General features: G+C 44.3%; 1 protein-coding gene across 1 annotated transcript in view; it reads left to right on the top strand.

Annotated features, from left to right (window-relative positions):
• The first annotated feature begins 2,043 nt into the window (after positions 1–2,043).
• Positions 2,044–14,140, top strand: part of PSMD2 (proteasome 26S subunit ubiquitin receptor, non-ATPase 2) — a 39,524-nt gene continuing 27,427 nt past the window's right edge. Inside the window, exons 1-4 of the mRNA XM_077290115.1 lie at positions 2,044–2,454; positions 6,891–6,947; positions 7,115–7,279; positions 10,300–10,421. Coding sequence (XP_077146230.1) covers positions 2,347–2,454; positions 6,891–6,947; positions 7,115–7,279; positions 10,300–10,421 — 452 coding nt within the window. The 5' untranslated portion in view covers positions 2,044–2,346. The remainder of the gene's footprint in view (positions 2,455–6,890; positions 6,948–7,114; positions 7,280–10,299; positions 10,422–14,140) is intronic.

The following is a 14,140-nucleotide window of genomic DNA, read 5'->3' as shown; positions in this document are numbered from 1 at the left end:
ATGCGGTTTGAGGTGTATATGGTCTACATACTCCTTGATAGGAGTGCTTTTTTCCCCAAAAAGACTGTTATATCTGTGTGGACCAGAGAGTCTTGGGCAATTAGCTATTGATTATTCCCCCTGTATGGGAATTTTTCTTGTGAGTCTTCTATGTTTTTTTATATACAGTTGGTTATACCAACTTTTTAACTAAAAATTATTAAAGGTTATTTTTTAGTCTTATTAGTCACACCCTGCTTTGAAACGTATCTTTGATTGGTGTTATTCACTTTTGATTTATTCCTTTATTTTTAGCACCAATTAGCTAGGGATTTTTATCTGTTATAACCATAGTCATCTTTGTATTGTCTGGTGACATCAAACCCACGGCTTAGTAATGGAGAGGTGTCTATAAGACACCCATCCATTACTATTACTAATCTTATAGTTGTATTGTAAATAAACACACAGCCAGAATAAAGTCTTTTATTTTAAATAAAAAACAAGATGTACAATAACAAATTGTATTGTGTACCCTGTTAGCCAGAATAATCGATGTGAATACTTTTCTGCCCAAAGATGACAGAAGTATTCTAGGAGTGATTCCTTTATTGGCTAACCAGAAAATAATTGTAATCCTGCCTGAAGAAGGAGCCACTGTGCTCTGAAAGCTTGCAAACATATTTTCTGGTTAGCCAATAAAGGAATCACTCCTAGAATACTTCTGTCATCATTGGGCAGAAAAGTATTCACATCGAAATAAAAAACAAAACACCCTTTTCTTTTTTTATTTAAAAATAACAAACACAGTTATACTCACCTAACACCCATTCCATTGAATCCCTTGTCTCCTGTAATAAAACAAAAATAAAAAATAACAATATCCATCACCTGTCCGACGTTCTGTCCCACGTTGTAATCCATGTCTTGGGATTAATAGTTTTCAACCTGGATGGTGCCAAGGCTAAGAACCACTGAGGAATAAGTTGCTGTGAGCGCAGAATCAGTGAGCAGTGGTGACATTATTGTGGTTACCGCCGGTCACTGAGGCTGCGTTCCCAGCAAGGCTTAACTGTGACGACCTCAGCACCATGGGAAAAAGTCACGGAGTTCACCGTGAGAAATTTCACTTGCTCTTGCTGTTATTAGCTGAATACAACTCTCAACATTCTCCTCTGTTAGTGCTGACCGCAGCGCGAGAAGGGAACGATGATGTGAGTGGTCTTCAGCATCTTGAAACCGGGAACAGCACGTACAGTACAGGTGATTGCCAGGCACTGGTCTCACTAATCAGACACAGATGTCATCAGTGTGCACGTGTGAGGGACGTTTTGCGGCCTGTGCTGTTCTTAAAAAACGGACGTCAGCGTATTTTGCCCACGGACACATGGTCCACGGAAGCGCACTGACATGGGCACAAACCCATTCACTTGAATGGATCTACGTGTGTCAGTGCCGATCAATTGTAGGTCAAGACCGTTCATGCGAACAACCCAACCATCAATGTCAGACTAAGACTAGGGCTATATGTCGATGTGACGCAATTCTCAGAAAAGTTGGGCGACAAAAAACATCTGAGCAAGTTACCTGCAGCTTGCTGTCACACACGGCTATTTTGGAACTGTGATTTTGCTGCAAAAAAAATCGTAAAGAAGACGTCCCCGGGTTACATGTGGCTTACATGGAAGCTTATTATTAGTTAAGGTTTTAAGAGCCAAATTCTTCAAAATGACGGTTCATGAATTTGGTGCAAAGTCCGAATTTTTTTTACTGAACTGTTTTTGTGACTCATGTGGTGCCAAAAGTCGCACGTTTTTGCAAAGTGGCGTAAAATTTGGATCCAAATACTAACGGACTCAAAAATACACCTGGACAAGGGTGAAGTGGTACCAAGAATAAAAAGTTACAGTTGAATCAGGTGAAAAGATTCTGAATTGCTAAACAGCACCTACAAGGTGGGAAACAAAACAAAAACAGCAGCAAACACATATAAAATAGAAAAAAACACACACAAATAGAATAATGAATTGGGTGAAAACAAAACCCAGGCGCAAAGGCAATGGTGAGTGTGCAGCAGTGTCTGCCTCCACTGCACAATAACCGGCCCAACACACAGGGGACGGAAATAACGCCACTATAGCCACACAACTGGAGGAGTACCAACATGGAGGAAACGGAACTGTACAGGGGAGTACCAATATGGCGGGACTCACGTGACTGACAGCGCATGCTCCACACTCGGACAATGGAGCTCCCCAGGTCGCAGCGCTTCTCCCTGCGTGAACGTCTGACGTCTAGTTACGTACTGTGCGCGCATGCGTCCATCAGCCGGTCTATGTGCTTCTGAACTGAGACTCATCGGCGGACATGGAGGAACAGAGCCGGAGTCAACAGACAACCCCGAGCGGGAAGGGCAAGGAGGCCGCCGGCGAGCAGCGCGACCCTGGGAAGGACAAGAAGGAGGAGCAGGAGCTGGTGAGAGAACGAGCGGACGCGCTGCGTCACGGTGTGGGAGAGTCAGCGGCCTACACCGGGGAGAGCTGAGTCACCCGGGCCGGACATGGCAGGTTCCCACGGGAGGCTGCAGTGTGTGCATGGTGCCTATACGTAGTGCAGGCTCTGTGGCCCCAGCATCTGCTCTAAAGCCAGGTGTAAGCCGGAGTCCTACATGCAGGAGTGTGATGGCAGCCTTCCTCCTCCATGTCCTAGTGCGGACCCCCCACACTGCGCCCCTCTTATACCCCCAGTGCTCTGTGGGGGGTTGGTTTTATTCAGAGTTTGGCCTATCCAGGACCCTCTTCAGCAGCGCTGTCATTATCCTGTGCTCGTTATGTGTCCCCCCATGTGAATGGCCCAGGAGACCCCCCCATGTGAATGGCCCAGGAGACCCCCCCCATGTGCCTGCCTTGGATGGGGATGGCATTATCCTGTGCTCGTTGTGTGTCCCCCCATGTGCCTGCCTTGGATGGGGATGGCATTATCCTGTGCTCTTTGTGACCCCCCCATGTGCCTGCCTTGGATGGGGATGGCATTATCCTGTGCTCTTTGTGACCCCCCATGTGCCTGCCTTGGATGGGGATGGCATTATCCTGTGCTCGTTGTTTGTCCCCCCATGTGCCTGCCTTGGATGGGGATGGCATTATCCTGTGCTCGTTGTGTGTCCCCCCCATGTGCCTGCCTTGGATGGGGATGGCATTATCCTGTGCTCGTTGTTTGTCCCCCCCATGTGCCTGCCTTGGATGGGGATGGCATTATCCTGTGCTCGTTGTTTGTCCCCCCCATGTGCCTGCCTTGGATGGGGATGGCATTATCCTGTGCTCGTTGTGTGTCCCCCCCATGTGCCTGCCTTGGATGGGGATGGCATTATCCTGTGCTCGTTGTTTGTCCCCCCCATGTGCCTGTCTTGGATGGGGATGGCATTATCCTGTGCTCGTTGTGTGTCCCCCCCCATGTGCCTGTCTTGGATGGGGATGGCATTATCCTGTGCTCGTTGTTTGTCCCCCCATGTGCCTGCCTTGGATGGGGATGGCATTATCCTGTGCTCGTTGTGTGTGCTCGTTGTGTGTCCCCCCCATGTGCCTGCCTTGGATGGGGATGGCATTATCCTGTGCTCGTTGTGTGTCCCCCCCCATGTGCCTGCCTTGGATGGGGATGGCATTATCCTGTGCTCGTTGTTTGTCCCCCCCATGTGCCTGCCTTGGATGGGGATGGCATTATCCTGTGCTCGTTGTGTGTCCCCCCCATGTGCCTGCCTTGGATGGGGATGGCATTATCCTGTGCTCGTTGTTTGTCCCCCCATGTGCCTGCCTTGGATGGGGATGGCATTATCCTGTGCTCGTTGTGTGTCCCCCCCATGTGCCTGCCTTGGATGGGGATGGCATTATCCTGTGCTCGTTGTTTGTCCCCCCCATGTGCCTGCCTTGGATGGGGATGGCATTATCCTGTGCTCGTTGTGTGTCCCCCCCATGTGCCTGTCTTGGATGGGGATGGCATTATCCTGTGCTCGTTGTTTGTCCCCCCATGTGCCTGCCTTGGATGGGGATGGCATTATCCTGTGCTCGTTGTGTGTCCCCCCCATGTGCCTGCCTTGGATGGGGATGGCATTATCCTGTGCTCGTTGTGTGTCCCCCCATGTGCCTGCCTTGGATGGGGATGGCATTATCCTGTGCTCGTTATGTGTCCCCCCATGTGCCTGCCTGGGATGGGGATGGCGTTATCCTGTGCTCGTTGTGTGTCCCCCCATGTGAACGGCCCAGGAGACCCCCCATGTGCCTGCCTTGGATGGGGATGGTAGCGGAGCTGGAGGCGAGTTTCACACCTCGATTTTGTACTTTGCTACTTTTTTTTGTTGCATGTTATGAAAAACTAAACCCACAACTGATCCACTATAAAACTGATGCAAATCAATGTATAATAAATAAAGGAAATACATGTCTGTTTCTGATATACATTATATTTTTTATAGCTTAAAAGAACCACTCAAATACATTTTACATTTGTCCCTCTTTCCTTAGCAATTGTTTTGAAATATCTGAGGTTTTATTATTTTATTTTTTTTTTACAAAGGAGGGATTGGCAGTATCTTTTTACTTATTTTCCTGCTCTTTATTTTTAATTTATTTCCCATAATGTTCACCCACATAAAGTCTTAAATGATCTTTGGGGGTAATTCGACATAGATTATTTTTATTGCTGATTTTTTTCCCTGTAACTGGGGTTGATGTATTAGCCATATTTATATGGGAAATTCACCCTGATGCTTACATAGCAGAGCTGACAGGTTCTGATAGGACCCAGCAGCTCACACTCCCTTCCTACACTCAGTGATCACATGACATCGTGGCCTGGAGGAGGAAGCACTGTAAGTGCTTCATATTAATGAATACACAGCAGTGTTGTGTACACGGCGACTGGGAAGGCAGATTCTTCCATATGTCCCAAACATTCTGAAGAGGCCTCCATAAGAGAAAATGACTTTTACACAGTAATCTCCAGACTAATCCCTGCAAAGTTATTTTCTGGATGAAGCCATGGCTGAATGATTGGTGAAGATGAGGGGAGCTTTACCATGAGTCCTGTGTCATGCCAACAGTAAAGCATCCTGAGACCATTCATGTGTGCGGTTTCCTTTCATCCATGGGAGTGGGTACTCTCACAAATTTACCTAAGAACACTGCCATGAATAAAGAAACATCCTCCAAAAGGAACTTCCCCCACTTATCTGGGAGAAATTTGGCCATGAACTATATTTACTGCATGATGGAGCCCGATGTCACAAGGCCAAAATAATAAGTAAAGCTATGTTCACATGTCCAGTAATCATCAGTTAGAACGGATCTGGTTTTTTACTTACTGGATCAGTTTCCAATAAATATTTATTTTTCCGCCTCCAGTAAAAAAAAAAAAAAAGAAAAGCTGATCCTTTTCAAATGCGAGAAACACGAATGGTTATTTAACTAATCCGATTTCTTAGGCTTCAGTGTAAAACAAAACAAAAAAAAACTACCGGTAATCCAGTTGAAATCGTTTTTTTTTTTTTTAGGTGGACAAAAAAAAGTTGTATCTGCACAACATTTTTGTCAACGGATTTCTGCTGGATCTGTTCTAACTGATAAATACTGGACGTGGGAACATAGCCTAAGTGGCTCAGTGAACAAAATATTGACGTTTTGGGTCCATGGTCGGGGAACCCGCAAGATCTCAATCCCATTAAGGAGCTGTGATCAATCTTCAAAAAGCAGGTGGACAAACAAAACACAGAAATTGTTCGACTTCAAGCATTTATGGGTTGGAGTTGGACTAGAAGCTGATATCCAACATGCCAGGGTGAATTGCAGGAGCCTTTAGAAAAAAAAGTAATCAACTCTGTAAATGGCACCAAGTATAAATTCATGTGCCGTCTGGGCGGTCAGTTGTCTTGTGCGGCAGCTTCAGTGCGACCATTGCTAGCTGATTTGAGCTTGTATAGCACTTAGAAAGATACACTGTATATACTGCACTGACAGATATCATATAAACAAGTAATGTACTCAGCTGCCACCCCAGTTATTCAGTAGTGTCCTGTATGTCGCCCTTAGATATACGGACGCCATTTGTGCTGACTTTACTTGAAAACCGCGCCAGCTGCAAGTCATTGTTAAATACGGCTCCCAAAGCGAGTTGTTTTTTTTTTCATTTCCATAGTTTCTTCCTATTTTGTGGGATGTTTCCAGCAGAAGAGTCTGCACTAGTGATGAGCAAACATGCTCAGATGAGGTGTTACTGGGGCATGCTCAGGTTCTGAGTGTGTTCAGTGTGCTTGAATAATATGTTCATATTATATAATATATGAAGGAATTGTCTACCAAACAGCCAATCCCTGCATGTGTTGTGGCTGTCTAAGGCTAGGTTCACATTGCGTTAGGGCAATCCGTTTAGCGCATAGCGCTAGCGGGTTGCGCTAACGCAATGCTTCCCTAGGGTCCGCGTTCGGTGTCCCCGCTAGCGCAGATCCCCGATCTGCACTAGCGAGGAACGGACCTCGGGCGCGCCGCGGACGCTGCAAGCAGCGTCCGAGGTCCGTCACTCAAATGACGCGACATCGCTAGCGCACGCCCAATGTGGGCAGGCGCTAGCGACGCGCTCACCATTACAGGCTATGGCGGCGTTAACGGACTACGTTAACACCGCGTTATGCCGCGGTGTAACATAGTCCGTTAAACGCGGTCACATAACGCAATGTGATCCTAGCCTAACAGCCACGAGACATGCAGCTGCAGGGACTTGAACATATTCTTCGAGCACGCTGAAGGCACTAGCACCTGAGCATGCTCAGATAACACCTTATCCAAGCACATTCGCTCATCAGTAGTCTGCACAGAAGTACAATAATAATACGGCTTTCTCACTTCATTTACTTCTTGTTTTCACAGTCTGAAGAAGACAAGCAACTACAAGATGAACTTGAAATGCTTGTGGAGAGATTGGGGGTCAGTATCCTGCTGGTTTTGCTTCCTAATGAGGAACATGTCTTGGTAGATGTCACTAGATGATATATCTCCTGCAGTTTCCTTCCTATTGGACTCTGTACATGTCGAGGTAAATCTATTATGTGGCTACTCTCATTTTTCATACTGGAAATTTTTTTTTTCTCTAGGAGAAGGACAGCTCCCTGTACAAACCGGCTCTGGAGGAACTCCGTAGGCAGATCCGCTCGTCCACCACTTCCATGACCTCTGTTCCCAAACCTCTGAAGTTCTTAAGACCTCACTATGGAAAACTTAAGGAGATTTATGAGAGTATGACACCTGGAGAAAATAAGGTAATTTTTTTTTTTTTGTTACGTAGTCCCTTGTATTAGGCTGTGAGTAGCTTCTTTTCTTGTTTTTTTTTCTTCCTACTAAGCCTTGCCCAAACTGCAGTCACTCTCCTCAGCCCATCCTCTTCTGGAAGTTGTCGTGTTTCATGGCCAAAACAGATTGAAAATGATTGTATCATGTCTCGCTCCCTGTAAGACAAAGGGGCCGATGCATCAAGCTTTTACACCAGAAAATAAACTCAGTAAAACAAAAGACGTGCGCACTGTTCAGCCTGAGCTTCCTGTTTCACCTCCCTTCGGCTTAGGAACGTTTCACTACCACTACGGACCAAGGGTGCTCATACAGAAAAAAAGCTAATCCACATGAATCCATAAAAGAAAAGAGCGAGCACTCACCATCCGTGTGTTCAAGTCCGGTCTTTATTAAAGTGGCTTACGATAAAAAACAGAGCATGGCAGGGAGATGCAGTGGAGGGACGACAGCTGTTTTGCGCTCCTGCGCTTCAACAGGTCCGATGGTGACTGCAGGTGGGTGATACCTTTACTTATACACTTCCGCTCTGGGAGTGCAAACCCAGCTGGAGTCATCACCACTAACCATACTCCTACTAATGGATAAAAACAATTAAAAACAACTTAAATAGAGCAACACTGAGATTGAATCCTTAGTGAATACAGAACACACCATAAATGATTATAAAAAGACAGACATGTCGGTTCTCTCATTGAGCCCCAAGGGACCCGTAGCATTAACCCTTAATATCCACCTTCCTTCACTTCTTAGCAATAGTCTATTGTGGTCTCCTCCCTGTTCCGGTAACTCGATTTTTTCTATTCCCGCAAATCGCATGCAAGTCGCGTCACCGTCATGAACAGAACGTATATGGTTAATGAGTCTTGGGACTCCTTTACCGGTACTAATAGATCTAAAGTGTTCCCTGAATCGGACAAATAAGGGGCGAATGGTTTTCCCTATGTAATAGAGACCACAAGGGCAAAACAATACGTATACCACATATGTGGTCCTGCAAGAAATGAAATCTTTCACTACTTTGCGTATGGGGCCAATTTGTAGAATTTTACCTGTAAGATGATATTTGCAGAAATTACAATGGCCACACTTTATATTGCCCTGTGGAATCCCCTGGGATAGCCAATTTTCGCGATTAGTTTTAACCCTATTGTGCACCAGAATATCTTTTAAGTTTGTGCCCCGACGACAGGCAAACAGAGGACCTGCATTTACCGGATCATTTAATACCGGATCACTTTCTAGGATATGCCAGTGCTTGCGTATAGCCGTTCTGATACATTTGTCCATAGGGCCATATTTAAAGCTGAAAACAAATTTTCTAGATTTGGCTTCTGGTGCAGTGTCTTGTTTCCTTTCCCTGTTTGCCCCAGTATTAGCTCCTTCTGTTCTCGCCAAAGCCTGGTCTAAAACGGGGGGAGGATAACCTCTGGCTCTAAATCTGTTATATAATTCGCGTGACTGACATGTAAAACCTTCCTGACTGCTATTGACTCTTTTCACCCTGAGAAACTGGCTATAAGGGAGTGATGTCTTGGTGTAATGGGGATGCGCACTTTTAAAATGTAAGAGAGAGTTTGTTGCTGAAGGTTTTCGAAATATCTCCGTTTGGATGGTGCCTTCGTTAATCCAAACTTTAACGTCTAGAAATTCTAAACTAGAACCCCCAAATACTGATGTAAATTTCATGTTCATATCGTTCGTCGACTCTAGGTGCATTACAAATGATTGAAAGGCCAATTGGTCTCCATCCCATACAATGAGGATGTCATCCACAAATCTTATGTAAAGTTTTATGTGTTTTAACAAAGGGTTGTCCTCTGTATATACGTAACGCTTTTCAAAGACCGCTAGGTACAGATTGGCGAAGGTACAAGCTACGGGCGTACCCATTGCTGTACCTTCGGTTTGAAGAAACCATGAGGAATCAAATTTGAAAGCGTTGTGCGTGAGGACAAACCGCAGGCCATCACATATGAACGCTACCGTTTTTTCGTCCGTGGGGGTAGAAGAAAGGACGTTTCTTACTGCCTCTACACCCTGTTGTTGAGGGATGCGCGTGTAGAGGCTTTCTACATCTATAGATGTAAGGCAAAACCCCTCCTGCCAATTAAAACCTCTCAGTGTTTTTAAGAAATGTTTGGTGTCTCGTATATAAGAGGGAATGTCAGGAAGGAGAGGATGTAAAAGCCAGAAAACACCAGAAAAGTGCATAAAACCATTGAAAAGTCGCCAGATATTTGAGTGGTGAAAAAATGTTGGAACTTCTGAAATTTTCATAGATTTTGTCACATGAGGGATATCTGCGGCCTGGTTCAATAACAAGTGAATTTACCAAGGCCAGACACATATGGGCGGAAATATGCATATTGCGTACTGTCACATGATCCCCCGATGCCGACACCGCCATTGGAGATTCCTGACAGCATTCTTTGTGTGCGCTGTGAGAATTCACATAGTGACTGCAGACTTTAGCCCCAAGCCTGGACAACCCCTTTAATGAAATTGATGCTTTGTTCTCCTGCAAGACGGGTGTAGCACAATGTGCGCTATGTCAACCTTTTGAGTCGGCCCCATAGTATAAGGTAGTTGTGTGGTGTACGGCATAATAATTGGCCTGCTAAATTACAATGAAAAGAGAAGTCTGTGTCTGGCTGCACTAGGCGGCTCTCGAAAATGGGAGTAGGACATGGGGCTAAGGGAAGCTGAGGATAATGGGGGAATGTAAAATGATGAGTAACAAAGCGTCTCTCCACTCTGGCTCACAAGGGGGTCTGTGATGTCTGTATTTCCTAAATGAGCATATGTACAGCACCCTTATGTTCCAGGACCACCTTATCTGAATGTTCATATTTGTGATTAATAGATGTTGTGCTGGTTCAGGATATTTGGAGTAAATACATAAACCTCCATAATATGGATTTATGGCAATTTTTACAGTAAATTCTGTGGTGATTTAGTTAATGATTCTTTTTTTTTTTTTGCCCTTCAGCATTTTGCTGCTGATATAATTTCCGTTCTTGCGATGACTATGAGTGGTGAAAGGGAATGCCTCAAGTACCGACTCCTGGGATCTCAGGAAGAACTGGCATCATGGGGACACGAGTATGTAAGGTAAGTCAGAAAGTCTCCGTTTCATTAATTGTCTTCACTGACTTGATCAACCCTTTCAAATCCTGTAGACTTTTTAGTTTTTTCTTTTTTTTTTCTTCATACTTTTCTTTCAAGAACCATGATTTTTTTTTTTTTAATGTAGTTTTAATTCCCCTCTTGTGACCTGAACCTCAGATTGTTTGATTGGTTATTCTACAGTTGTGCAGTATATAGTGAAAATGATGCTCTCCTGCCTGTGGCTTAACTTTACAGTAGCGCCAAGATGGCAGCCATGGTGGCCTTCAGCAACCCGCTGCAATTGTGTGAGACAAATGGGGGTTGGCGTGTGCACTAGTGAACTCTCACTTTAATTATCGCTGTTCTTGATAAACTGGTGACTAAATGGTTAACCCCTTAAGCCCCGAGGGTGGTTTGCACGTTAATGACCGGGCCAATTTTTACAATTCTGACCACTGTCCCTTTATGAGGCTATAACTCTGGAACGCTTTGACGGATCTTGGCGATTCTGACATTGTTTTCTCGTGACATATTGTACTTCATGTTAGTGGTAAAATTTATTCGATATAACTTGCGTTTATTTGTGAAAAAAATGGAAATTTGGCGAAAAGTTTGAAAATTTCGCAATTTTCCAACTTTGAATTTATGCCCTTAAATCACAGACATATGTCACACAAAATACTTAATAAGTAACATTTCCCACACGTCTACTTTACATCAGTACAATTTTGGAACCAAAATTTTTTTTTGTGACGGAGTTATAAGGGTTAAAAGTTGACCAGCAATTTCTCATTTTTACAACACCATTTTTTTTTAGGGACCACATCTCATTTGAAGTCATTTTGAGGGGTCTATATGATAGAAAATACCCAAGTGTGACACCATTCTAAATACTGCACCCCTCAAGGTGCTCAAAACCACATTCAAGAAGTTTATTAACCCTTCAGGTGTTTCACAGGAATTTTTGGAATGTTTAAATAAAAATGAACATTTAACTTTTTTTCACACAAAATTTATTTCAGCTCCAATTTGTTTTATTTTACCAAGGGTAACAGGAGAACATGGACCCCCAAAGTTGTTGTACAATTTGTCCTGAGTACGCTGATACCCCATATGTGGGGGTAAACCACTGTTTGGGCGCATGGCAGAGCTCGGAAGGAAAGGAGCGCCATTTGACTTTTCAATGCAAAATTGACTGGAATTGAGATGGGACGCCATGTTGCGTTTGGAGAGCCCCTGATGTGCCTAAACATTGAAACTCCCTACAAGTGACACCATTTTGGAAAGTAGACCCCCTAAGGAACTTATCTAGATGTGTGGTGAGCACTTTGACCCACCAAGTGCTTCACAGAAGTTTATAATGCAGAGCCGTAAAAATAAAAAATCATATTTTTTCACAAAAATGATCTTTTCGCCCCCAATTTTTTATTTTCCCAAGGGTAAGAGAAGAAATTGGACCCCAAAAAATGTTGTGCAATTTTTCCTGAGTACGCTGATACCCCATATGTGGGTGTAAACCATTGTTTGGGCGCATGGCAGAGCTTGGAAGGGAAGGAGCACCATTTGACTTTTCAATGCAAAATTGACTGGAATTGAGATGGGACGCCATGTTGCGTTTGGAGAGCCCCTGATGTGCCTAAACATTGAAACCCCCCACAAGTGACACCATTTTGGAAAGTAGACCCCCTAAGGAACTTATCTAGATGTGTTTTGAGAGCTTTGAACCCCCAAGTGTTTCACTACAGATTATAACGCAGAGCCGTGAAAATAATTTTATTTTTTTTTCTCAAAAATGATTTTTTAGCCCCCAGCTTTGTATTTTTACAAGGGTAACAGAATAAATTGGACCCCAAAATTTGTTTTCCAATTTGTCCTGAGTACGCTGATACCCCATATGTGGGGGGGAACCACTTTTTGGGCGCATTACAGAGCTCGAAAGGGAAGGAGCGCCATTTGGAATGCAGACTTAAATGGATTGGTCAGCAGCCGTCACGTTGCATTTGCAGAGCCCCTGATGTACCCAAACAGTACAAACCCCCCACAAGTGACCCCATATTGGAAACTAGACTTCCCAAGGAACTTATCTAGATGTGTTTTGAGAACTTTGAACCCCTAAGTGTTTCACTAAAGTGTATAGCGCAAAGCCGTGAAAATAAAAATTCTTTTTTTTTTTTTTTCACAAAAATGATTTTTTAGCCCCCAGTTTTGTATTTTCACAAGGGTATCAGGATAAATTAGACCCCAAAAGTTGTTGTCCAATTTGTCCTGAGTACGCTGATACCCCATATGTGGGGGGGGAACCACTGTTTGGGCGCATGACAGAGCTCGGAAGGGAAGGAGCGCCATTTGGAATGCAGCCTTAAATGGATTGGTCTGCAGGCGTCACGTTGCATTTGCAGAGCCCCTGATGTACCCAAACAGTACAAACCCCCCACAAGTGACCCCATATTGGAAACTAGACCTCCCAAGGAACTTATATAGATGTGTTGTGAGAACTTTGAACCCCCAAGTGTTTCACTATAGTTTATAACGCAGAGCCGTGAAAATAAAACATCTTTTTTTTCCCACAAAAATGATTTTTAGCCCCCCAAATTTTTATTTTCCCAAGGATAACAAGAGAACTTGGACCTCAGAAGTTGTTGTTCAATTTGTCCCGAGTACGCTGATAACCCATATGTTGGGGTAAACCCCTTTTTGGGCGCACGGGAGAGCTCGGAAGGGAAGGAGCACTGTTTTACTTTTTCAACGCAGAATTGGCTGGAATTGAGATTGGACGCCATGTCCCGTTTGGAGAGCCCCTGATGTGCCTGGACAGTGGAAACTTCCCAATTCTACCTGAAACCCTAACCCAAACACACCCCTAACCCTAATCCCAACGGTAACCCTAACCACACCCCTAGCCCTGACACACCCATAATTCTAATCCCAACCCTAATCCAAACCGTAAATGTAATCCTAACCCTAACTTTAGCCCCAACCCTAACTTTAGCCCCAACCCTAACCCTAACTTTACCTCCAACCCTAGCCCTAACCCTACCCCTAACCCTAAACGTGACTGAAATACGTGGCACTGAAATACGTGGCACTGAAATACGTGGCACTGAAATACGTGGCACTGAAATACGTGGCACTGAAATACGTGGCACTGAAATACGTGGCACTGAAATACGTGGCACTGAAATACGTGGCACTGAAATACGTGGCACTGAAATACGTGGCACTGAAATACGTGGCACTGAAATACGTGGCACTGAAATACGTGGCACTATGACTGTCAGAAAATGTTCATTAAACGGTTAGGGGTGAGGTTAGGGGTAGGGTTAGGGTTTGGATCCCTTTATCACCTTGATGGTGGTGGGTGGCTTTTCAGTGTGTTTTCTGGGTTTTTTTTCGATAAAAACGCATGCGTTTTTAACGCAAACGCATGTGCTTAAAAACGCAAGAAAATACTGCAGGCTGTATTTCTGAAAATGAACACATGCAGAAAAAAAACGCATGCGTTTCAAAACGCGACCAAACGCGTACAAAAAAACGCATGCGTTTTCAATGTTAAATATAGGGAATAACGCATGTGTTTTTTTGTGCAAAAAACGCTGCAGACAAAAACGCAAGTGTGAAACCAGCGACGCTTTTTATAGCAAAAAAGTTTTTGCGTCTCCACATTTTGAGACCTATAATTTTTCCACATTTTGCTCCACAGAGTCATGTGAGGTCTTGTTTTT

Source organism: Ranitomeya variabilis, chromosome 2 (genome assembly GCF_051348905.1).
Source record: "Ranitomeya variabilis isolate aRanVar5 chromosome 2, aRanVar5.hap1, whole genome shotgun sequence".
NCBI classification, from domain to species: domain Eukaryota; kingdom Metazoa; phylum Chordata; class Amphibia; order Anura; family Dendrobatidae; genus Ranitomeya; species Ranitomeya variabilis.
The sequence above is the reverse complement of the archived record's forward strand: the minus strand, read 5'-3'. Positions and strand labels throughout refer to the sequence as shown.